The 24159-nt window shown below is 41.1% G+C and overlaps 1 protein-coding gene across 1 annotated transcript in view; it reads right to left on the bottom strand.

Annotated features, from left to right (window-relative positions):
- LOC114766652 (NT-3 growth factor receptor-like) overlaps positions 1 to 23790 on the bottom strand; it is a 164381-nt gene extending 140591 nt beyond the window's left edge. Inside the window, 1 exon segment of the mRNA XM_028957667.1 lies at positions 23264 to 23790. Coding sequence (XP_028813500.1) covers positions 23264 to 23469 — 206 coding nt within the window. The 5' untranslated portion in view covers positions 23470 to 23790.
- Between the last annotated feature and the right edge of the window lie 369 nt (positions 23791 to 24159).

The raw sequence follows: 24159 nt of genomic DNA, 5'->3' as shown, positions 1-24159 counted from the left end.
ATACAAAGATGCTCTAGCCCACGTAAAACTACATTCAAGAAAGTCAGCAAAAAGGTGCTCCATGACCGAATAAAATGTTTATAATGAGCCACTATCTTTTATCCCCCAGATTTTTTCTTGAGATTTCAGGATGCTATAAAGCATCTTCTCATAGCTCCTAATGTGCTGTTTAACAGAAAAATTGGTGTTGCTAAAACAGAAATAATGGGTGAATTGGCACTTTTAATAGTTGTTGCACTGGTTAACAGACGCTCCGGAGTTTCTCCTCCATTCCACATGTTGCAGCAGTCACTTTAATTCTGTACCTGTTCTGTGGGTCTGTTTGACACATCTTATCACTTTAGCCCTGCTCTGACAGCTGTGCCTTGTTGAACGTATCCATGGTTAGGGCTACACACCATACACCCATTTGAAGTTCACCTTCAAACAGACTTGCTGATTCCCTTTTAACAAAAATCTAGAACATCAGAAAAAAGATGTTCAAAACTATGTTTATCTCTGTAAAGATAAAAAAAAGAATGTGGTGCCATGGTACTTCTGAACAGAACAGCAACACTATAGCTGCACTTATAGATTAACTTTAAACCCAATTACCATTACAGGCAGTAAAACATAGAAAGTGTAAAAAGCACACTCATTAATCTGAACGTACGGCACAGTTGAATCTCCATTAAAGACTCAGCTGATCCATTGTGCCCAGCTGATCCAAAGCCCAGCTGATCCATTGTGCAGAATAGGAGGTTGGATAGGGGCTTACAACAAAATGTGATCTGTACCAAATCCAATAGGCCAATCAGGCACAGCGCTGACCTGATGGGTCAATCATGTGCATACAAACGGAAAAAATAAACTGATGTTGAACTAAAAGAAATACTCCCAGCAACCCAACCAGCAAAAGTCTCAGACAGAGGGAGGAAGAGGGATTGATGCAGTCAGAAATACAAAGGAAAGCAGATTACTTTACTTTACTTGGCAGACGCTTTTATCCAAAGTGACTTACAAGGAGAAGACACCAGCAATTCTCATTCGGTTTCCTTAGATTGTGAGTGAAAAAATAAGAGCCCTGATAACTTGTCAAGAAAAGAACATGCAGGGAATTGTTAAATGCTAAACAAATATTTTAATTTATGTATTTATTTTTTTTGTGAGTGTATGTGTGTGTGTGTTTCGTCTAAAAGAGAAAAATGTATTGACGTTGGTTTCTGGCTGTAGGATGTGCTAGACGAACACACACTTTTGTAAGTTTATCGGGATGAACACTTTTATAACGCTGATAGTTTTACACTAATGCTCAGCTTCCATAAATAATAACAAGATATGACATCAATTTATGAAATGCAATATTTTACGCCTGTAAGAGGCTGTGTGAGGAAGCAGAGGAGACTGAGTCAACCAAAAATGCTATATTTGGTATGTAAGGGGTGCAATGTTAGCCCTTCTGTGAGGTGGACATGAGGGTGAGCAATTGTATGGAGAGATAAAATGATTTTTGTACCTTAGCTCAATTTTGAGCTTCATGGCTGTGAATGCATGTGATTTCTCAGATTTTTTTATTTTTAATAAAGTTGTCAAAACCTCAAGTAAACTTTTCTGATGTTGTCATTGTGGGGTGTTGTGTGTAGAATCCTGAGGAAAAAATCTATTTTAATCCATTTTGGAATAAGACTGTAACATAACAAAATGTGGAAAAACTGATGCTCTATGAATACTATCTGGATCCATTGTACATAGACCAGAGCTGTAGTTCAAGATGGGTCGGGTTTGTACTCAGTTTCTATTATTTTACTCTGGCTTGGGTCGGCTCGGCTCAGTCAACAAAAAGGACCTTCTGATCTATAGTACATATCCTTTCCTATTCGCTGTTTGTAATGTCATTTTTTGGCGATTTAGTGAAAGGTTTTTCGCATGTTGTAAATTTGTTTTAATACATTTACATTACATTACATTTAAGCCCTTATCCAGGGTGACTTACAATCAGTAGTTACAGGGACAGTCCCCCCCTGGAGCAACTTAAGTGTTAAGTGTCTTGCTCAGGGACACAATGGTAGTAAGTGGGATTTGAACCTGGGTCTTCTGGTTCATAGGCGAGTGTGTTACCCACTAGGCCACTACCACCCCTTATTAAACATTTCATACTGAAATGTTTGTTTGATCTACAATTCTTGGCCACCATTGTCAAGTGATGTGTTTTAATTATTAACGCGATAAACACTGACTCATTCATTTAAATGGACCACACAGCATAACATTTGAGTTGGATCAGGCTGAATTCTTTTACTGTTTGTATGTGAGAAGGAATTAGGTTTGAGGGGTCCTGGCTTCTCTTGGACAGGCAGGGGAGCTTCAGGATAAAAAAAATTAAATATAGGATCTTTGCCCAGCAACAGCCCCAAAACAACACAGCTCTTGGGAAGATCTGCATGGAAGAATGAGCCAAAATTCCAGGTACAGACTGTTTAAACTTTGTGAACACCTACAGGACCGCTGTCATTGCCACCTAAGGTTACATTACAAAGTATTTAGGTAGACTTATGCAAATAGATTCTTTAAAAATTGTACAATGTGATTTACTGTTTTTTTTTAATGTTTCTGGCAGTTGAAGTGTACCTATGATGAAAATTACAGACCTCTCTCACATTTTTAAGTGGGACAACTTGCACAATTGGTGGCTACCAAATATTTTTTTTCCCCTCACTATACGTTTATACTACTTCTACAATCATTTGTATGTGATTATGCTTGTGGTGACATTTTCAGTCTAACAGTGAATACTACATGATAACATGACGAAGAACTGTGTTGAGTTGAATAGGAAATACCATGCTACATTTCCCTAAAGTAATCATATGTAACAGTCAAACATGGCAAAAGCATACTTGGTCTAGAAAGGTGTTGGTATCATAATAAAGCTAATAACTTCCCCTTTACATGCATGTATTCAGACCTTTATCCCTGCCAACAAGATATGGTTGTAGAGGTACAACTATATCCTTCATTCTGCTGGATTTCATTATTTTTCTTTGCATTTTTTTCCTATGCATCCTGACAACCCCCTGGTACACAAATAGCCAAGTGATGTTGCAATAAAGCCACTCTAAATAACCAGAGGTGTAAAAAGACAGTCATGACTGATTATGTAAGATCCTTCTCACTCCTCCCTGTATTTTCTTAAGATGATGTCCTTTTGTTTGTGGAGAGAGTGAGAGTGAAATGAATGCATCATTGCTCACAGCAATTATTCATGCAAACAGATTTATCCGTTCCCAGAGACCATGCATGACAAATGATAATGACAAGCATTTGAATATATATATTTTTCTTTTTGCATTTTCATTTTCTTGCTCCTGCTATCCAAAGGGAAAACAACCACTGAGCAACACTGGCAAGAAATTCTCTATCTGTATGCCACAGTTCTCTTGGTGCAATTCTAATGAGCAAGCCACAGCCTCCTCATCCACCCCACCAAAGCCCTGCACTGATTGACACTGATTGAGTAGCCCAGTCAATCCATTACTTGGAAAAGAAAAAAAGAGCACCAGCACCACCAGTAGTGGACTTCTGCAGGAAACAGCAACAGGACAAGGGGCAGTGGTGGCCTAGCGGTTAAGGAAGCAGACCCGTAATCAGAATGTTGCCGGTTACACTGGTTCCAAGGTTCCATTGAGGTGCCACTTAGCAAAGCACCGTCCCCACACACTGCTCCCCGGGCGCCTGCCATGGCTGCCCACCTCTCACTCAGGGTAAATGCAGAGGACAAATTTCACTGTGTGCACCATCTGCTGTGCTGCTGTGTATCACATGTGACACTTCACTTTACTTTAACATCAGTGGGACTAGGATGGAGCCGGTGAGCAGCTTCTAAAACCTGGGTGTCCACATCTCTGACTACCTCTGAGATGTGGACATCCAGGTTCAGACCAAAAGGGCAAAACACTGCCTGTACAACCTGAGACAGCTGAGAATGTTCAGGGTATCTCCAGACATCCTAAAGACCTTCTACAGTGAGCCTTCTACAGTGGGCCTTACTTCAAGGTTTGGTAACAACTGTGTCCAGGATTGCAAAGCCCTACAGAGGGTGATCCATGTGCCGGGGCTCAGCTGCAGGTCTCCTCTTCCACCTCTTCTGGAGGACATTTACTCCAAGAGATGCAGGACCAGAGCAATCAATTATATAAAGGACAAAACACACCCAAACAACAGCCTGTTTCAATATCTAAAATAAGGCAAGTTTTTATCCTCATGCCATAAGGATGCTGAACCTGGATATGCCACCACACCTATTACCTGAAAGTGAAAGTGAAGTGATTGTGAAACACAGCACAGCACACGGTGCACACAACAAAATGTGCCTTCTTCTTTTAACCATAACCCTTGGTGAGAAATGCGCAGCCACTGTGTGGGGATGGGGCCCCACAGTGGCACCTTGGTGGTTGCAAATCAGATTCAGAGTCAGTCAGAAAACTTTATTTATCCTGAAAGAAAATTGCTTAATTTGGAACCTTCTGATTATGGGTCCTTACCTGCTAGACCAACCAGTGTCACCTCATACTTCAATGAACATACATCTGAATGTTCATTGTTGTTTTCTGTTCATCTCATCACCACCCTGCAATCTGTCACTGCTAAACTGGTACCACACACTGCACTTAAATTGGAATCTCTACACTGTAACTCACTCTTTTATTAGATTTTTACTTAACATAAACAATCTGTTAAATACTGTGTCAGTACAGTATCCATAGCCACACCCAGTCTGTGTATTACATTCCCTATGTAAGTATTTGCATTTTTAGCTTACTTAATTTTTACTCTCCTTATTTCTCTTCTATTCTATTTATAGAGCTTGAATGTCTTTAACTATGCACAGCCAAGAACAGGGAGGTTCAGGATGCATTTCACTGTGCGCTGTACTGCTTTTACTGCATGTACTGCATGTGATAAAATCTTCAATAAAATCTTCAATCTTGAAATTAATACTAATCTTCAATCTTAAAATTAATACTCCATTAATGTCCTACTATAGTGGTGTCTCCTGTAAATTTGACGATTGTGTTGCTGTTGTGGGCAGGGGAACAGGGAACAGTTGTGTGTGTACAGTGTGAAGAGCTGGGGGCTCTGAGGAGAGCCAGTGCTGAAAATCTGGAAGGGAGAGCACTGTAACTGTGGCTGCAACTGAGTGCAGCGCCATCTTGACCGGAAGTCAAGGCATCCCCCTTGAAACAGGTTGATCCGTTCATAAAAAAAAAGCTCACTACTGTCAGCTGCGCTCAGTCATTGAGTTCCTCAAGTTATGAGAATGTCTCCATGACTATCTTCCAAACACTGACCCTGTCACGAGTGAATGCGAATTCAGAGTCGTGACTCAGTTATGAAGCACAGCAGGACACCGGCCTTTACTTTGGCAGCTTATGTCCCAGCACTCAGATGGTTTCCAGTATTGGAGGAACTGTAGAATCCCATCAGAAATCCAATTTTGGTGGAGGCTTCAATCTCTGCTCAGAAGAGCCAGAGGAGTCAGGGTTTCCAGGAAAGAAGTTGACACTGATATCCCTGTGCACTTTGGAGATGATTGAAGGCTGCACCCTGCACCATTGTACGGGGTGGAGCTGACAAAAAAAAAGTTTGTGTCTGTTTCAGCACCACCAATTTTGGAACCACAGAGCCACAGGAAAATCCTTTTCTCTTTGAGGGATTTAATTGAGCGTAGGTTGTGACTGATCTACAGAGAAATTATGCTGCTAATCCAGTGATTTTTGTGCTTTTGAAGGGATTTGGTGAAAACGAGGAGGCAATGAGTGAAGTAACTTTCTGTTCATTTTCACTGTAGAAATGCATGGAGGGGACAATTGTAATATCAGTTGTTCAATCAGGACAGGTGAAAACATAATCTACACCAACAGAAGAAATATTCTTCTGAAGTATTCAAAAGTATATTCTTCCCTAACAACTTTTGAGTAAACCCTTCATCATTCTAATAAAGAGTTAATGTCTGTCTTAGTAGTGGGTCATATATAGAGTGTAGAAAACAGAAGTAGGAAGAAAGGAGAAGGTAGACACTGTACAGCGTGTGATTTATTGGCAGGAGGGGGTTTAAATCATCCAGAAAGTGGAAGTAAGGTGTGTGACAGCTGTCAATCAAGCCAATAAACTCTTCTGATTTCTATCGTTATTTATAAAGGCAGTAAAGTTCTGGGTTTACGTATTACAATCTGGAATCAGACATTACACAATTGTGTGGTGCAGTATTGGTGATTTGTTGTTGATGTTGAGACACTGCTGAAGTCAGTGCAGAAATTCTAGAAAGATCTACATGCACTTTAATTGTAATTTAATTGTAATTGTATCTTTTGAAAACATACCAGGCAATAAAAATGCCCAGTCCACCTCTGTTTCTTGCTTTGATACTAGAACTGCATACTAATGTTTCTGTTCATATATCAGTTCTCCTGAGAGCTGGCTTGCATGTCCTCTGCTGTGGAAGAGCTAGTGAGCATGCTGGTCAGTAGATGTGTGGATGCACCAGCCATTACATATATGCCACACATCATCAACTTATGCAGCCATATACCTGCACATGAACTAAAATGCCGAAAGAACGAGATTGTGGTTACAAGCGGCTGAAATTAGTTTCTGTGGAGTGCCAGGCGCAGGCTTAGAGATAGGGTGAGGAACTCAGATATTCAGGAGAGTAGAACCGCTGCTCCTCCACATCGAAAGGAGCCACTTGAGGTGGTTGGGGTATCTAGTCAGGATGCCTCCTGGACGCCTCCCTGGGGAGGAAGTTTTGGGCATGTCCTGCAGGCATGAGGCCCCTAGGTCAACCCAGGACACGCTGGAGAAATTATATCTCCAGTCTGGTCTGGGAGGTGGCTGAGGAGAGGGCTGTCTGGGATTCCCTACTTCGGATGCTGCCTCCGTGACCCTGACCTGGGTAAGCGGAGGAAGACGACGACGACGTATCAGGACTCCATAAAGCCCTACCTGAGTAGCCTTCAGTTCCTGGCAATTGCCACATGCTCCTGGGTTAGTTTCTGTTCCTTTCATGTTTCACTATGTCTCTTTTGGCCTCATACAGCTTTTTATTGTGTTTAAATAAAGGTTCTTTTGTCTGTAATATGCCTCACTAATATGCCTCCTTTCCCTGGGAGCCCAAGGTCATGACAGCAAGTGTCAGATTCATTAGTTCGTCAATCATAATTCCTATAAATAAAAGTGCTCATTATCCTCTGCACATTTGGTTTTGAAGTGTGAAAATTAACAAGAAAGAAGAACAATTTTATGTTTAGAATAGGATTCGAGGAAGTCTATTATTATTGAAGCAGTTACAAAAGTTACATATAGATGAGTAGATGAGCAAACAGTCTATTGGTAAATCTTAAAGGTAATGTAATGTGACTGTTCCTACACTGTTGAAAAAAACTAAAGAAACACTTTATAATCATTATCAAATATATATTATCAAATCAGTTTGAGATCAATCTGGGATATTGATCCATTCAGAAGTTTTTAGTCAGTAGCAGCTGTTTTGGTGTTAATGAAATTGACAATGAGACAATGAGTTTTTAAATGAAGTCCTCGTAGGTTGATTATTTTCATTTCCTTCAACATTCTTATGTTTCCTAACACATTTTGATTCCAGCATAAGTGTTTAACCTGCCATTAGAGTACTGGCCACTGGTCAGTCACAGATTCATATTTTCAGCATGCAGTCAAACATTGAATACTGAGCAAAGAAACAAACCAGCATGAGGTAAGCGGTGCTGCAGGGTTGGCTGATGTCAACCTAATTGGCATGGGAAGATCACAATGGACAACAGCCAGGGTGGTTTTTATTACAATATTGGTACTTCATGAAATATAATAACAGCATTATCATGTTATTCTTCAGGGTAAAAGAATACACCGATCGGGGATTATATATTATAGTGACAAATCAGTGTGTGTGGATCCAATTGCGAGCAACAATGTATTAATTGGCAAATGGCATTCAAATTGCTTATATTAAAACACCCCCTGTGTTTCTGATGGTGCTACTTCTTTACTGGAATTGGAATTGCCACATCACCAAAATGAAAAATAGAAGCACTCACAGTGGCTTTGATGATCTGCAAATATATAAACCACTATATTTATGTCTATATTGAAACCAGTTAAAGTGAACATGTTCAGTAATAAAATAATTATTTTTAATTATATGGGCTTGTCAGATCAAGACCTTGCTAACAAATTTGCCATGTAATATGAAAGTGAAACCAAATTTTTGGACAAAACAAGGACTGCATAAAATCCAGTATGTAAAGTGAGTTCTATGACAAGAGAAATTGGGAATGCACAACTCAAATCATTTAAGATAAAATAAGCATTAGGGTGGAGAGCACAAAAACACAACGTCATTGTGACAACATCACTGCAAAAATAAAGGGCTACTTATGCAACAAGGTGTCTGGAACAGTAAACTTGGAGAAAGTCCTTTTTTTCCTGTTGGCTGCTTGAAATTGTGCAGGAGGGCAATAGCAGCAACCTGAGCAAACAGAGTTTGTTTGGAGCCGACAGACGTGTTGACAGACCAAACATCCAGCGGGCTAGAGAGGAAAGTGTTAGTGGACAGACCCAGAGATGGCATTTCTGGCATTTCTAACAAACTGCCTCCATCTCTGCTCCACTTTGGTGTTACCCTGGAGATCACTGCCTAGCCAACCTGGCAGATCTCAGCTCAGGGAGACCAGCAAAAACTTGGATGTGTTTTCCTTACATTTACATTGGTAGATTGTCACTGAAGGCATCAAAACTATGAATGAACATGTGGAGTTATGTACTTAACAAAAAATAGAGACCTGGACTCCACAGTCACCGGACCTGAGCCCAATTGAGATGGTTTGGGGTGAGCTGGACAGCAGAGTGAAGGCCAAAGGGGCCAACAAGTGCTAAACACCTCTAGGAACTCCTTCAAGACTGTTAAACTGGGCACAGGGGCCCACACACAGATGATGGACAACAGAGCACAGGGCATATAAAAGACACATTTATACTAATTGTAACAGCTGAAACAATGAAAGTAATCAGAGGAGAACAGGACACAGTAAATACTAAACTCCAGTCAGGAAAAAGTCAGATCCGCGCACCAGGAACAGAAACAAAAATACCAAGGTTCATTACGCAATGCCTGTTAGCAGGACAGGAAAGCAGTTTTTTTTTAGAAACACAAGTTGGCATTAATCAAAACTTAAAGAAAGAAGCTTAGAATTGTGATTGGCGGCACTGTCCAATCACAATTTCTAATAATATTAAAAAGACAAACTACTCATCCTATGTTTGCCGATATTAATAAAACTAGTTTTATTCAACAATATTGGGCAGTGGTGGCCTAGCGGGGCAGTGGTGGCCTAGCGGTAAAGGGAGCAGCCCTGTAATCAGTTTTTATGCTGGTTCGAATCCCGGTCCGCCAAGGTGCCACTGAGCTAAGCACCGTCCCCACATACTGCTCCCCGGCGCCTATCATGGCTGCCCACTGCTCACTAAGAGTGATGGGTAAAAAGCAGAGTACACATTTCGCTGTGTGCACCGTGTGCTGTGAATCACTTCACATTTAATAGGCGAGTATGGCAAATATTTAGAATTTCATACGCCCAAGATCTGTCACATACACAGATACGGCGAGTTGAGTTGATGCAAAAATACTCAATTTTGATCTCATCTGACCACAACACTGTCACCCACTTTTCCTCTGAATTATGTTCAGTGGTAAACCTGTGTTTTCTTGGGCTGCAGTATTTCAGTCCATCACAACTGTTTTCTGGGTGACTATGGTCCCACCTGCCTTAAGATAATTCCTCTGGGATTAGTTCTGGGCTGGTTCTACACCGTTCTTATTGTCATAGATACCCCACAAGGTGAGATATTACATGGAGCTCCCGACCGAGGGAGATTTTATGGCAGTTGTTTTATGGTTCTTCCATTTTGCAAATAGTCGTACCAACCTTTTGTGGTCTAGTTGCTTGGCAATGGTCTTGTAGCCCATTCCAGGCTTGTGTAAGTCCACAATCTTTTCCCTGACATCCTTGGAGAGTTCCCTTGGTCTTGGCCATGGTGCAGAGTTTAGAAACTGGATAGACTGATTGCTTCTATAGATGAGTGTCTTTTATACAAGTAATGAGCTGAGAAGGCTCCCAGTGTCCATCACATCAATCAAATTTTATTTGTACAGATTTTATTTTACAACGTACATGGTCATAAAGCATCTAACAATCAAACAGCATCTCAAAGCCTCATGTGAGCAGCCAGAGGTAACAGTGATAAAAAAAAAAAAATATATATATATATATTTATAGCTTTTTTGAAACAGATTATTTTGGACTTTTGTTATTGTTCTGTCTCACTGTTCAAATAAACCTACCATTAAAATTATAGACCGATCATTTTGTTAGCGGGCTAAATTTTCAAAATCAGTTGGGGGTCAAATATTTTCTCTGACTATAGCAGATGGGTAGAATGAGCAAGCCTGATTATTTACAAAGATTATGGTACATCATTACCCAGAAAAAGGTGAAAGAGATTCAGCAAGGATCACTGCCTTATTCATTCATCCACTTGAAATCACTGAATCCACTGCACCCATCCACGCCAATCTCCCTCCCACTGACCGCACACTCCCCTGCTGGTAAAAACAGCCCAATTTTGCTGGATGGGCTTGGAAGATCTGGTCACACTGAGCTCTCTGAAGCATCATGATGACTTTAATGTGGACTCTGTCTGGCTGCTGGGGACCTGCTGTGACTGGCAGCCCTCCAGATAAAGGTCTGTTTACCTGCTGTTCAAGCGTATGCTGACTATTTGGTTGACATTAAAACCAGGTTCCAAATTCAAGACAATCAATTGTCCCCCCCAGTGACGTGTGCATTAAAGCAGGTAAAAAACATCACCCTGATAAATTAATTTAAAAACAAGTATTTTCATGTGTACGTGATTTCAGTGTTGGTTGAAGATTCAGGAAAAGGTACAACAAGTTACTGTTCCTGCACAACTCCCAGTGTCTCAAATCAGGGAAGAAATTTCTCCGGTGCACTGCAGAATCTGTGAAATTAGGTGTCGGGTGCTCTGGACTACAAACCGGATTCCAAAAAAGTTGGGACACTATAAAATCGTGAATAAAAACTGAATGCAATGATGTGGAGGTGCCAACTTCTAATATTTTTTTCAGAATAGAACATAAATCATGGAACAAAAGTTTAAACTGAGAAAATGTATAGTTTTAAGGGAAAAATATGTTGATTCAGAATTTCAAATCCCCAAAAAGTTGGGACAAGGCCATTTTCACCACCGTGTGGGATCCACCCCGTCTTCTTACAACACTCAACAGACGTTTCTCAAGTTTAGACCAGTTTCTCAAGTTTAGACCAGTTTCTCAAGTTTAGAAATAGGAATGCTCTCCCATTCTTGTCTAATACAGGCCTCTAACTGTTCAATTGTCTTGGGCCTTCTTTGTCGCATTCTTTATGATCCGCCAAATGTTCTCTATAGGTGAAAGATCTGGACTGCAGACTGCCCATTTCAGTACCCGGATCCTACGCAGCCATGATGTTGTAATTGATGCAGAATGTGGTCTGGTATTATCTTGTTGAAAAATGCAGGATCTTCCCTGAAAGAGATGATGTCTGGATGGGAGCATCTGTTGTTCTAGAAATTGAATATATTTTTCTGCATTGATGGTTCCTTTCCATACATGCAAGCTGTCCATGCCACACGCACTCATGCAACCCCATACCATCAGAGATGCAGGCTTCTGAACTGAGCTTTGATAACAACTTGGGTTGTCCTTGTCCTCTTTGGTCCGGATGACATGGCGTCCCAGATTTCCAAAAAGAACTTTGAATCGTGACTCGTCTGACCACAGAAAAGTCTTCCATTTTGCCACACTCCATTTTAAATGATCCCTGGCCCGGTGAAAACGCCCGAGCTTGTGGATCTTGCTTTGCTGGAAACGGCAGATGGCACGGTGGATTGTGTTCACTGACAATGGTTTCTGGAAGTATTCCTGAGCCCATTCTGTGATTTCTTTTACAGTAGCATTCCTGGTTGTGGTGCAGTGTCGTTTAAGGGCATCCAGTATGGTTTTACGAGATCACAGGCATCCAGTATGGTTTTATGACCTTGAACCTTACGCACTGAGATTGTTCCATATTCTTTGAATCTTCGGATGATGTTGTGCACACACACCATCACTTAAACAGTTGATGGTGATAGATGCAAAGTCTATCACCTTTGTAACATCTCTCTGATATTGCTCCACTATCTTTCTGTGCAACATTGTGGGAATTGGTGATCCTTCTGAGAGACACTGCCACTCTGAGAAGCTCTTTTTTGTTAATTGGTCTTCCAGCTCTTCGTTATGCTCAAATTTACTTTTTCCAGCCTCTTATTGCTACTTGTCCCAACTTTTTGGGGATTTGTTGACACCGTGAAATTTTGAATCAACATATTTTTCCTTTAAAATGATACATTTACTCTGATTAAATGTTTGATATGTCATCTACGTTCTATTACAAATAAAATATTGGCATATGCCATCTCCACATAATTGCATTCAGTTTTTATTCACTTTTTTGGAATCCGGTTTGTAGATCCACACTTGATCACTTGCCCAAAGTGATTTCCTAAATGAGATGGGGGTGGTGACACCTGCCTGACAGCTTGAAGCCAATTTTTTTCCCCTGATAATGAAAAGTTTTCATCTTCTCAGGCAGAGATGGCAGGATTGGGCTGCTATTGGCTAAACTGAACACCAGCTCCTCTATAGAGGATGCAGTGCCCCACATCTGCATGTATCTCACACATTCACAAACACACACACACACACACACTAAAACAGCACACCATTTTAATGATTTTGACATGACTTGCCAGGAAAGTGCTATTTTAAAGACTGTTAAATTAACATACAGACATAAAGCTTGGGACATGGCCACAACAATATAATCAGGTTTCACAGAAATACAAGAGATGTGAACAAGAAAGGACTACTTGCTAGTTATCTGTATATTATATGGAGGCACTAACTAACCCAGCCACTAGGGATGCACATGGGGACTATTTTATTTTGAATGTTGTTAAGAGCTTTTTATGATATTTTGAGCTGATTATGATATTTTAAAATACTGACCTTGCTCATTCCTGAAGATTTCCTGACACATGAAAAAAATAGCAAGCATTGTTGTCAGAGATAACAGCAACAACATTTATTTCTTATATACCCCATAATCACATACAGTATGTCTCAATGTTTTTAGACGAGCTTTACAGTTTACACCACCCCACAATTGACCCTTCTGCTCACAAAAAACTCCACTAAAAACTCTAGGAGAGAGATAAAAAGAAACCTGGCAACACTGAGCACGAGTTTCTGGATTCTCGCTTCTAAAGAATAAATACTGCTGTAATCTGCAGAGTGTGAGGTTTAAGGTTTAGAAGGTTTGGCCATCATAACCTTGTTTGCGTCAACAATACGCCATTTTTGTATGAACATACATATTGCATACAATCTTGCATACAATCTTAATGGTTTAAGAAAGGGTTGCAAGATCTTGTAAAAAAACAAGCAAGTTTATAAATGGCCCAAAAAAGGCCATAATAAACTCAATTGGAAAGTCTGTTGATGTGCCATGAACAGTTAAATGCACAGTGTGATTTCCAGAAGCGCATGAAGGGAAGGCACAGCTGAACTTCAGATTGACAAATGAATCTTCAGTGTTTTGAGTTTGCTAATATCTGTACTAATTTGTTTTTGCTTAAACGGCAAAACTGCATTGCATTTTAAGTCAAGGTCTGATTACTCATTTACTCATTGATACAGCTTTTTTGAGAGGGGGACACCAGGTTCCAAAGAAGAGCTTAATTCAATCAAAAGCAGCAAAGTGTAGAACAACCTCAAATGCAGACTAGATAACTCACAGTGCACCCAAGACAAACTGCAACACTTTCACACAGCCTACTTGAGTCCTGTAATAGTTGTTCTGATGCCTTTACATTTCTCAGCTAAAGTCAAAGTGGAAGTCTTTTTGCCAGATGTCTCTCCACATTCTCCTGCCCCTGGATGAGTAAAAAAAAAAAGAGCCCCAGATAATGGAGGGTTGGCTCAAGACCAGAGACTATGTTGTTCATTCATTATTACTAAATATTCTACCATGGCTATTAGGTCACCTGCCCACCATCCTGAGTAAACCACTTTTATAGTGTCCGAGAAGGTCAGAAGAACTAAAAACAGTTTGGAGGTCACTCCAGAAATGGGCTAAAATATGCAAAGTAGCACAGCCCACTCAGCAACACGGCAAGTCCAATCTCAAAACCTGCCACCGCCTGACAACTTCTACCAAGGAATGAAATGAAGTCCTCAGGATCGTCCAGCAGGCTCAACAGTCTATCAGGAGGTTCATTAGCCATGCAATGAATAAAATATCAGCACCAACAAGGAGCACGTACCAGAGAGGGAATGTACCCGTGAAGGCGAGACACTGAGAGAAATGGCTGAAATTTAAAAGAGCCAAGAAATTACTTTGTTGACAACTGCAGCTCATTTCCAATCATCCATTGGTGGATGTTTTTTGTTATTCATTTCTAGTAAAGGACAAAAGACTAATATGAACTAATTCAATGTGACTATTTAGGAAAATTCACACTAAATTGATGAATAATTAGATACATTTGGTAAATTAACTTGCAACAACTTCTAAGGCACCCATTTTCAGCAAGTAATGCAACATGTAAATGCAGTGGGAAATTTTCAGCTTCAGTTTTCCAAATAAACAGTAACAATATTAAAATCATTAAAATATAAAAAGGTGTTTGGAGAAAACAAGTCGCAGATCATCGGAATAAATATATATACCCATAGGGAAGGTAATGAAAGGTAATGATGGTATACTGAGTGGACAAATTATATTTGTTTTTTAAAGACACTTGTTTAACTTAAGACAAACTTTCAAATTATGAAAAAAAAAGCAATATCAATATGAAAGAACAATGAAATCAGTCAGCCATCCCACACACACAGCAGTCCCACAACTTTTTAATTACTTACATACTGCAGTGTTACCAATAATACACACATTGTGTAATACACACATGCAGATATTGATGTTTTGACACATGTAGATAAGAAATAGAAATAGTACACTGCTTGTATAACTCATGGTGTATCATATTGCCGATAGCTGAGAGTTAAGGTTTTTTAAAGCTTAAACTGCTGTCTTAACTGCTGAATGTTCTCTTTTGTTAAGTGCTCAGTAGTTTGCAATCACTGTATACAGCCCTGATTCCCTGTCTTTTATTGTTTCTGATAGGAAGATTGTTTTAGCTTTACAGCTGATAAAACCAGCTTGAGGTCAACCTTAGACCAAGAGAGAATCTTAGCCCAAAAGAGAACAGAGGATATTTTCATGGCTTAAAAACATGCGTTTTTAGCCTGTCAGAATCAGCAGTGTAGTGTGTACAAGGGGCTGGCCTTGTTCAACTCTGCCCCCCATTCATCATCCAGACTGCACCCATACAACACAAGGAATCAATAGTACACAACACATTGGGGCCCAGAGGAGAGATAATTCACCACTAAAGACTTCCTGCCTATGCACACACACTAAAGACTTTTTACCCTCACCAGAAGCTGGAGAGGTGAGAGGTTGTCTCTCGGCCCCACGGTCACAGCCACACGCTGGACACTGACCTGTCTCACTATTGATCTCCTTCCATTATAAATTCCATAAACATTATCTGTGTTACAAGCATCAGCATCAACAGCCCCACAGCCCTGAAATCTGCAGCAGGAAGGCAAGTGTCGATAGCTCAGCCCCCCAGCCCTCATTCACCCCTCATAAATCTATCATTTCTGCACCAGAGAGGGGGTCACATTTATTATTTTTTCCATTATGCAGGCTTGAATCTATAATGTTATTGGAAATTATAATGCAGACTTTTTTATGAACTCAGTCATGTGTGCACACACAGATCCATTTAGAGCAATTTTGTAAACAGAAAGCCTTTTTATCCCTGAAGGTCAGAGAGGGGGGTCGAGTGTGGCTATGATGGGTAGGGAGTGGGGACTTTAAGAGGTCCATTTGGTGGGTATACTTTACTTTAGAACATTCTTTTTTTTTTTTTTTTCATTTGGTCCTAATTATTGTGTTTTTTTTATTGGCTTAAAGATGCTGACCACTCCATGTTTGATGCATTTCATGGTCTAGAAATTTTAAGCTGGTACAGGGGTGTTGATGTTGAGTTGATATGACCATTAGATTATCATTTGGTATTTATCATCAAGTACTTACTTGTAAACTCATAAAATGTACATTTGTGCTGGATGTTAATCTACCCTGTGCATCCTGACCAGATGCCCGAACCACCTCAACTGGCTCCTCTCGATGTGGAAAAGCAGTGGTTCTACTCTGAGTCCCTCCTGAATGTCCAAGCTCCTCACCCTATCTGTAAGAGTGCGCCCGGCAACCCTACGTAGGAAACTCATTTTGGCTGCTTGTAACCGTGATCTTGTTCTTTCGGTCATTACCCCGAGCTCATGACCATAGGTCAGGATTGGGACATAGATCGACCGGTAAATCGAGAGCCTTGCTTTCTGGCTCAGCTCCCTCTTTACCATGACAAATCGGTTCAGCATCCACATCACTGCAGACTCTGCCCCAATCCGCCTGTCGATCTCCTGCTCCCTTCTTCCCTCACTCGTGAACAAGACCCCGAGATACTTATTCTCCTCCACTTGAGGCAGGACCTCTCTCCCGACCCAGAGTTGGCAAGCCACCTATTTCTGGTTGAGAACCATAGTCTCAGATTTGGAGGTGCTGATCCTCATCCCAGCAAGAGCTGAAGGTCAGAGCCTGATGAAGCTAGGAGAACCACATCATCTGCAAAAAGCAGAGACAAGATTCTCCTGCCACCAAATTCACCCTCCACACCACAGCTGCGCCTAGAAATTCTGTCCATATAGGTTATGAACAGAACCGGTGACAAAAGGCAGCTCTGGCAGAGTCCAACCATCATCAGGAACAGGTCTGATTGCCGGCTATGTGGACCAAACTCACGCTCCTCTGGTACAGGGACTTAATGGCCCTTAACAAAAGGCCATCCACATCATACTCCTGAAGCGCCCCCTGGGGACACGGTCATAAGCCTTCTAAAAATCCACAAAACACATGTGGAATGGTTGGGCAAACTCCCATGCCCACTCCATCACCCTATCAAGAGTAAAGAGCTGGTCCACAATTCCATGGCCAGGACAAAAACCACATTGCTCCTCCTCAATCTAAGATTCAACTATCAACCGGACCCTCCTTTACAATAACTTCGATACAATATCACCAAGTAAAATATTTTGATATATTGCTGGATATATATTTTCTAACACCCCTACATATCGCTATCATTATTATCATTATATAATAACAAGCACCCCACAAGGTCAGGCCACTACAGCCACAAAACATTAAATGACTGCAAAGTGGAGTGTGACAAAATCCCCCTAAAATCCCTCCTGAGATACATACAAACCTTGGAGCAACTACAAGAAATGTTTCTATGATGCCAACAAAGGTTTTGCCACCAAGTACTAAAGCACGTTTGCAAAGAGATAAAATACTTATTTCATTCATGAAAACACAAATTAATTAACTTTTTGCAATGCATTATTTCAGAATTTTTGTTATTGGTCTGTCTCTCACTGTTCAAATAAACCTACTATTGAAATGATAAACTTAACAGTCAGCTGGATTACACAGGCATGCACATAATGATATTTCAATTTTAAATGTTCCTGTAATGGGCCTTTCAGTTTTGAGGTACAATCAGTTTCACTCATTGTTTAGTGCACAGCTGTGCTGTAACCTCTGTAGAATGTCTTGCTCTTGTGAATTCCATACAGCTTTTGTTCCTGTTTGATCAAAGGACCACCAATAAAGGTAAACCAGTGACAAAAGGAAACAGAAGTTAGAGCTATGCCCGAGCCCGACCTGAGCCCCACAAAATCCGACCCTAGCCGACAAGCACTAATGCTTTTTATAACCTTTTCAAAGCAGTGCTACAATCACAATACAAGTATAATACAACATACTAATATTAATAAAAGGTGAGTGGTATCAATTCAAGTCTAACAATTCATGGGCACATTAAATGTTGAACAGTCTTGTAGTTTGTCAAAGTAGTTTGATTTTATGGTCCCCTTAGTCTGAAGCCAAACTAATTCAGATCCAAAGCCAGGAATTGATCTTGTAGTACTGCTTTGTAAAGTTTCTAAAAATGTTATGTTTAAAACAAAACTATCCAAGGCGTTGTCTAAAGCCTTCTGCCGATTTCATTAATCTTGTAAGACCATTTTAAATAACATTGTTCAACATGGATCTAACAGTCTATGAACCTGTACAACATTATTGCCACCCAGCAAGTGACTCTGTAAAACAGGCATTCTTGCGTGAACCTTCTTTGCTTTGCACATTGGATTATCCCCTTTTAGCTCTGGCTACCCACCCCCTGCTTACAAGCTCTGTTCCCAGACTGTGAATGATCAGTTTGGACTTTACCGCCTCACTGCTCACAACTCTTTGCCTGCTCTGAAGCGAACAACCTGTTGCTCAATGAGCTGCTCCTCACACGGCCCATTTCCATCATATAGGAAATTATGAACAGGCACATGCAGGCAGGGAAGCTGACATCACAGGTGACCAGCCAGCTTCAAACAGCCACAGATGGACTGATCTATATGGCCCAGGCTGCAGTGACAGCATTACATACCTCAGCTCAAGACATGTGGAGAGGACTGTCCACACTGCCTTTTTAAATAGAACAGGAGAAATAGTCCAAAAGAAATCGATATAAACAAGAGCAGGCCAGTCTGGAGGAAAGAGCCATCAGCCACTGAGTAGAGATGAAGAAAAAAGGGATTCTGATATCTCAGCATCAAAGTCACACCTAGATCCAGTCATTACATGACTGGCTTTCTCACGGCCACACAGTTATTTTGACCTAATATGCTTGTTGAATCATGCACTCTTTTTCCAGGAGTGTTTGATAATGTGTTGGACAGTCTTTACTGGTCATTTGAGTGAAGTCCACAGTTGATTGTTTGCTTAATGCATTTGACTCAGTGACATCTTTTCCACAATCATTGGATTTGTCTTCTGAAAATGTATTTGTAATATATTAACGGACCCACACACTTTTCATAATCACTTATCTTTACTCAGTGTCATGGCTGGCAGAGCCTATCGCTGGACAATGGGTGCATGGTGGAGATTCAAGGGAGATTCTGGGTGGTCAATATTTGGGCTGGGCATCATAGTATAAGTCTTTAATTGGTATTTCAACTTACACAAGGATGAACAAGAACAACGTCAGTACCTAAATTATCAGACTATTGCAAAACACACACATTCATATTCCAGTCTTGTGTTGAGTTATCCTGTTGGAACATAAAGAACTATGGTCTCGCAGCTTAAACTGCTTTCCCAGAACAGGTAAAAAGACAATTACACTAATAGGCATTTCTTATTATGAATGATCTACCCTAAAAGCCCAATTATGCAGGCAAATAATGTGGTATATGGAGTCACAATAAGTGAGAAGACAAAGAGTAGAAGAATGGAATGTCCCTACAGCAGACACAGCAGTGCTGTTATCATAAAGTACCAGTTTTGGCACTTAATTCATAATTTAATTTGATTGCAAAACACCAGCTACCTTTATCTTAACTCTATGCATCCAACTGTGATGCAACTGACCTTTTTGGCACCCTGAGCTTGGCTGTCACACCCTCAGCCTGTCTGCTCTGTCTGCCTTTACCTCATTGCCTGCCCCTGTCCATCCCATTCAGCCCCTGCAATGCTCTGCACTACCACACAGCGTATAAGGACTTACCGGTGCTTACATCAGTGCAAGTTCTACTGGCAAACTCTTAATCTGTCATTCTGTGACCTTTGCACATGCGTTGAGTCAAAGCTCAGGACTGACATACATGCAATACATATGCAAAACAGTAAAATAGAAGTTGGATAGTAGTGTTAGTGGATAGCTTGTAATAATAATAAAGTGAAGTGATTGTCACATGGGATACAAAGCAGCACAGCACACGGTGCACACAGTGAAATTTGTTCTCTGCATTTAACCCATCACCCTGAGTGAGCGGTGGTCAGCCATGACAGGCGCCCGGGGAGCAGTGTGTGGGGACAGTGCTTTGTTCATTGACACCTCAGTGGCACCTTGACAGATCGGGATTCGAACCGGCAACCTTCTGATTACGGAGCCGCTTCCTTAACCGTAAGGTGTGTGTGTGTGTGTGTGTGTGTGTGTGTGTGTGACTGATTTACATTCACAGCATTTGGCAGACACTCTTACCAAGAGCAACTAACAATGGAACTTTAAGACCGTTATCACATAAAATCCTTAATTTGCTTTCACTACGACCTGATTTAATGAGAAAAAATTTCTAAAGAAAGATTTACTATTAGTCACAATCCATATAACAAGTATTCTTATTGAACAGTCATATCTTATGTATGTAGAACATTCTGGTAAAGAGATGAAGCAGATACCTGGACAAATATGTATTGCTCTGTTAGACATTTGCCCACTCTTGGCTTCAGGTAATATAAGAATGGTTCAAAGGTTTTCCAGAGGAATGTGACATCAAATTTACAATAAAATGTGCCATTTTTTCCTAATCAATCTATAATCATTTCAAAGCAGCTACCCCTGAAATTAAACCAGTGTGGGAAATGTAACTGGCAAACTGCTACCACAGAACAATCCCACCCCCTCCATTTGCCTACTCTTATTCAGGCTCTTGCCATGTATTGGTGACTTTTAGATGTTCCTTTGGAATCAAGCTGAAAATTATCCCTAGAAAATTTTTACTGTGTTTTAATGAAGCTACTCAATGCTTTATGACTTGAAAACACACAAAAAATCTATAAAATGCTATGATTGTATTTTAAAAGTAATGCATATGCCAACAGGACATAATGTATATGTTGGGTTTAAACTGTGAGGGGAAATAAGATGTTCACATGCAGAGAGAGAAAAATGTTTCATCCACTTTTGGTATTAAAAGGTAACCAGCTTATTGTGAAACAATTTAATTCCACTTGAGAGCAAAAAAGAAAATCACATTTCTTCCAAGGATCATTTTCTTCCAGCTTTGTATTTGGGCCTAATCCACTTCAAACACATTGGGCTTTCTGAAAATGGGAAGTAGCCACGCGGATTAGCTCCTCAGAACAACGTCTGAAAAGGCATGGTGCTCACTCTTCATTAGCAGTCAGCCAAGCAGTCAGACAAACTCCAGCTTGCAGCTCCAAAGACACAAGAGGCGTATAATTTACTGGACGCCATGCTTAATGGACGCCATGCATGGCCTTGTGCTTCTGGCTGTCCTGAGCTTTTGTTAAGGTGCCAGTTAAGCAAGTCCAAATACAACAGGATTTGCTGCACAAATGAACCAGAAGAGGACAAAGCTTCCTCAGATTTTTACACTGAAAATATGAATGTTTTGTATGAATTGTATGTATCATTATCTTTACATTTTTCATTGAGAATCATCTTTTTACAAGACACAGTACAATACAACATACATTACAGGCCAGAAGATTCAGCCCACCCTGGTGGGTTCTGGGATTTTTGATCACCGTTCTTGTAATCATTTTGACCCCACAGGGTGAGATCTTGCGTGGAGCCCCAGATTGAGGGAGATTAACAGTGGTCTTGTATGTCTTTCATTTTCTAATAATTGCTCCCACAGTTGATTTTTTCAAACCAAGCTACCTATTGCAGATTCAGTCTTCCCAGCCTTGTGCGGGTCTACAATTTTGTTGCTGGTGTCCGTACACAGTTCTTTGGTCTTGGCCATAGTGGAGTTTGGAGTGTGACTGTTTGAGGTTGTGGACATGTGTCTTTTATACTGATGCGTTCAAACAGGTGCCATTAATACAGGTAATGAGTACAGGACAGAGGAGTCTTTTATGGAAGAAGTTATAGGTCTTTGAGAGTCAGAAATCTTGCTTGTTTGTTAGTGACCAAATACTTATTTTCCACCATAATTTGCAAATAAATTATTTAAAAATCAGAGGATGTGATTTTTTTCTCATTTTGTCTCTCGTAGTTGGGTATACCTATGATGAAAATCACAGGCCTCTCTCATCTTTTTAAGTGGTAGAACTTGCACAATTGGTGGCTGACTAAATACTTTTTTTTTACCCACCCCCTGCTTAAATGAATGGTCAGTTTGGACTTTACTGCCTCACTGTTCATTACTCTTTGCCTGCTCTGTAGTGAGTTTGTGTGTGTGTGTGTGTGTGTGTGTGTGTGTGTGTGTGTGTGTGTGTGTGTGTGTATATATATGTGTGTGTGTGTGTGTGTGTGTATGTATATGATTAGATATATTGTGTGAATGCAGGAGGAGAAAAAAAAGGAGTAGGAAAAAAAGAAATGTCTGGGTGTGCTGCAGAGCGTCCAGTCTGGGAGCTGTCCACCCGTAGTGGTGCTGACAGGAACAGGAATCAGCATTTTACTCACGCTGCTGTGCTGCCTACACACCTGTTGTTGGTAGGTGTGTCCTCTCTCTCTCTCTCTCTTGCTCTCTCTCTCTCTCTCTCTCTGTACGTGTGTGTGCGTGTGTGTAAAATCTCTACAGGAGGCTGGAAGCAGCGAGTCTCCCCTCTAGTGGCTGGGTGCACGAAGGAGTGAATAAAAGAAAACGACAAGAAATCCAACAGGCCTGCGATACACACACACACTCACACACAAACCCGCACATACGCGTTTCCCAGCTTTACTCTGTGTGCGCAGGGCCACTTCCACTCCTCGTTTATTATATATATTTTTTTTGTGTAAAATTTTTATGAAAATGCGCACAGTCATTCTGCACACTTAAAACATTCGGAGAAAATCTGCGGTAAAATAAAAGATCGACGCAGCATTTCATACACTTACAAAATAAAATTTATAAAAAAAAGAACACTCAATTTGACCAGACAAACAAGCAGAAAAATAAAGATTCAAGAAGGAAGCATTTTCCAGCTCCTTCCAGCATGGATAATGGTATTCGTCTTATTCTCCCTCCGTCCTACAACTTTCGGAGATCGGAGCGGAGTGGACCGTTAGTTTAATGAGGAAACGGGCGAGGAGGATCCAGACACCCAGCAACAACTGGCGCATCTTCAGCTGTTGCTGTTTAACAGGCGCGTTAAAGCGGTGCAGGGATGGTGCATGGACTCGAACTTACATGGTCGTGATGGAGGAGGTGCTGTTGGTGCTGTTGCCCTCGTTGCCCGTGTCCTGTGGAGCGAGCAGGGGGAAGAATTTGGCGTGGTCGGACTTATTGCAGAAGATGTGCGTGTTGGAGCAGCTACAGCTTGGAGGACAGTCCAGCACGGTGCTCAGGTAGTCCTGGAAGCAGCTCAGCAGGAAGAGGAAGAAAAATAAATCCATTTTGGAAAATGTGTGAGAACGTTGGAAGAAACTCCCAGCCTCGGTGTCGGCGCGCGTGCGTGCGTGCGTGCGTGCGTGCGTGTAGGTATGTCAGGCCAGTGCGGTAGTGTCCCAGCAGAGAGGGGAGAAGGCGGAATTATAGTCCCCTGCCCCGCGCTCCGCGCTGCGTCTGGATGCGAGGTGGTCCTCCAGACTGTGGACGGGAGGAGGAGAGAAGCTCGCCTGCTCCGAGCATCAGGTCCCACCTACTGGGCAGAATGGAAAGTGACGCACCTGCAGTGGAGTAAAGAGGGGCTCGCCGGCCTATCACAGCGCCCACGCGTGTCATGACCACGCTGATTTTTTCTCTTCAGTCAAATCCTTTATACAGCCACGTCGAAGATCGAAACAAAGATTTTTTTATACATGTTGGGCGGGGTAAGAGTGAGATTCGCATTACACCGTTTACTTAATTCGCTTGTTAAAACTCACCTGTATCACACTTACAGTTTTTTTTTTCTAAATGCTAACAATAATTCTTTTGGCACAAATTCTGAGATCATTAACACTAGTAGCAAAAATATTCAGCAAGTTCACAAAACGAAAGTCTATTTACTGCGTTGCACTTTTGCGGGAGTGTAAGTGCGCAGCCGCAAACCAGCGTGATGAGCGGAGTCCGGGTGGGTGTGGCAGGACAGAAGGGCGCCCTGC

Source organism: Denticeps clupeoides, chromosome 17 (assembly GCF_900700375.1).
Source record: "Denticeps clupeoides chromosome 17, fDenClu1.1, whole genome shotgun sequence".
NCBI classification, from domain to species: Eukaryota; Metazoa; Chordata; class Actinopteri; order Clupeiformes; family Denticipitidae; genus Denticeps; species Denticeps clupeoides.
Note: the sequence above shows the minus strand (reverse complement) of the source record. Positions and strands in the feature narration are given on the sequence as shown.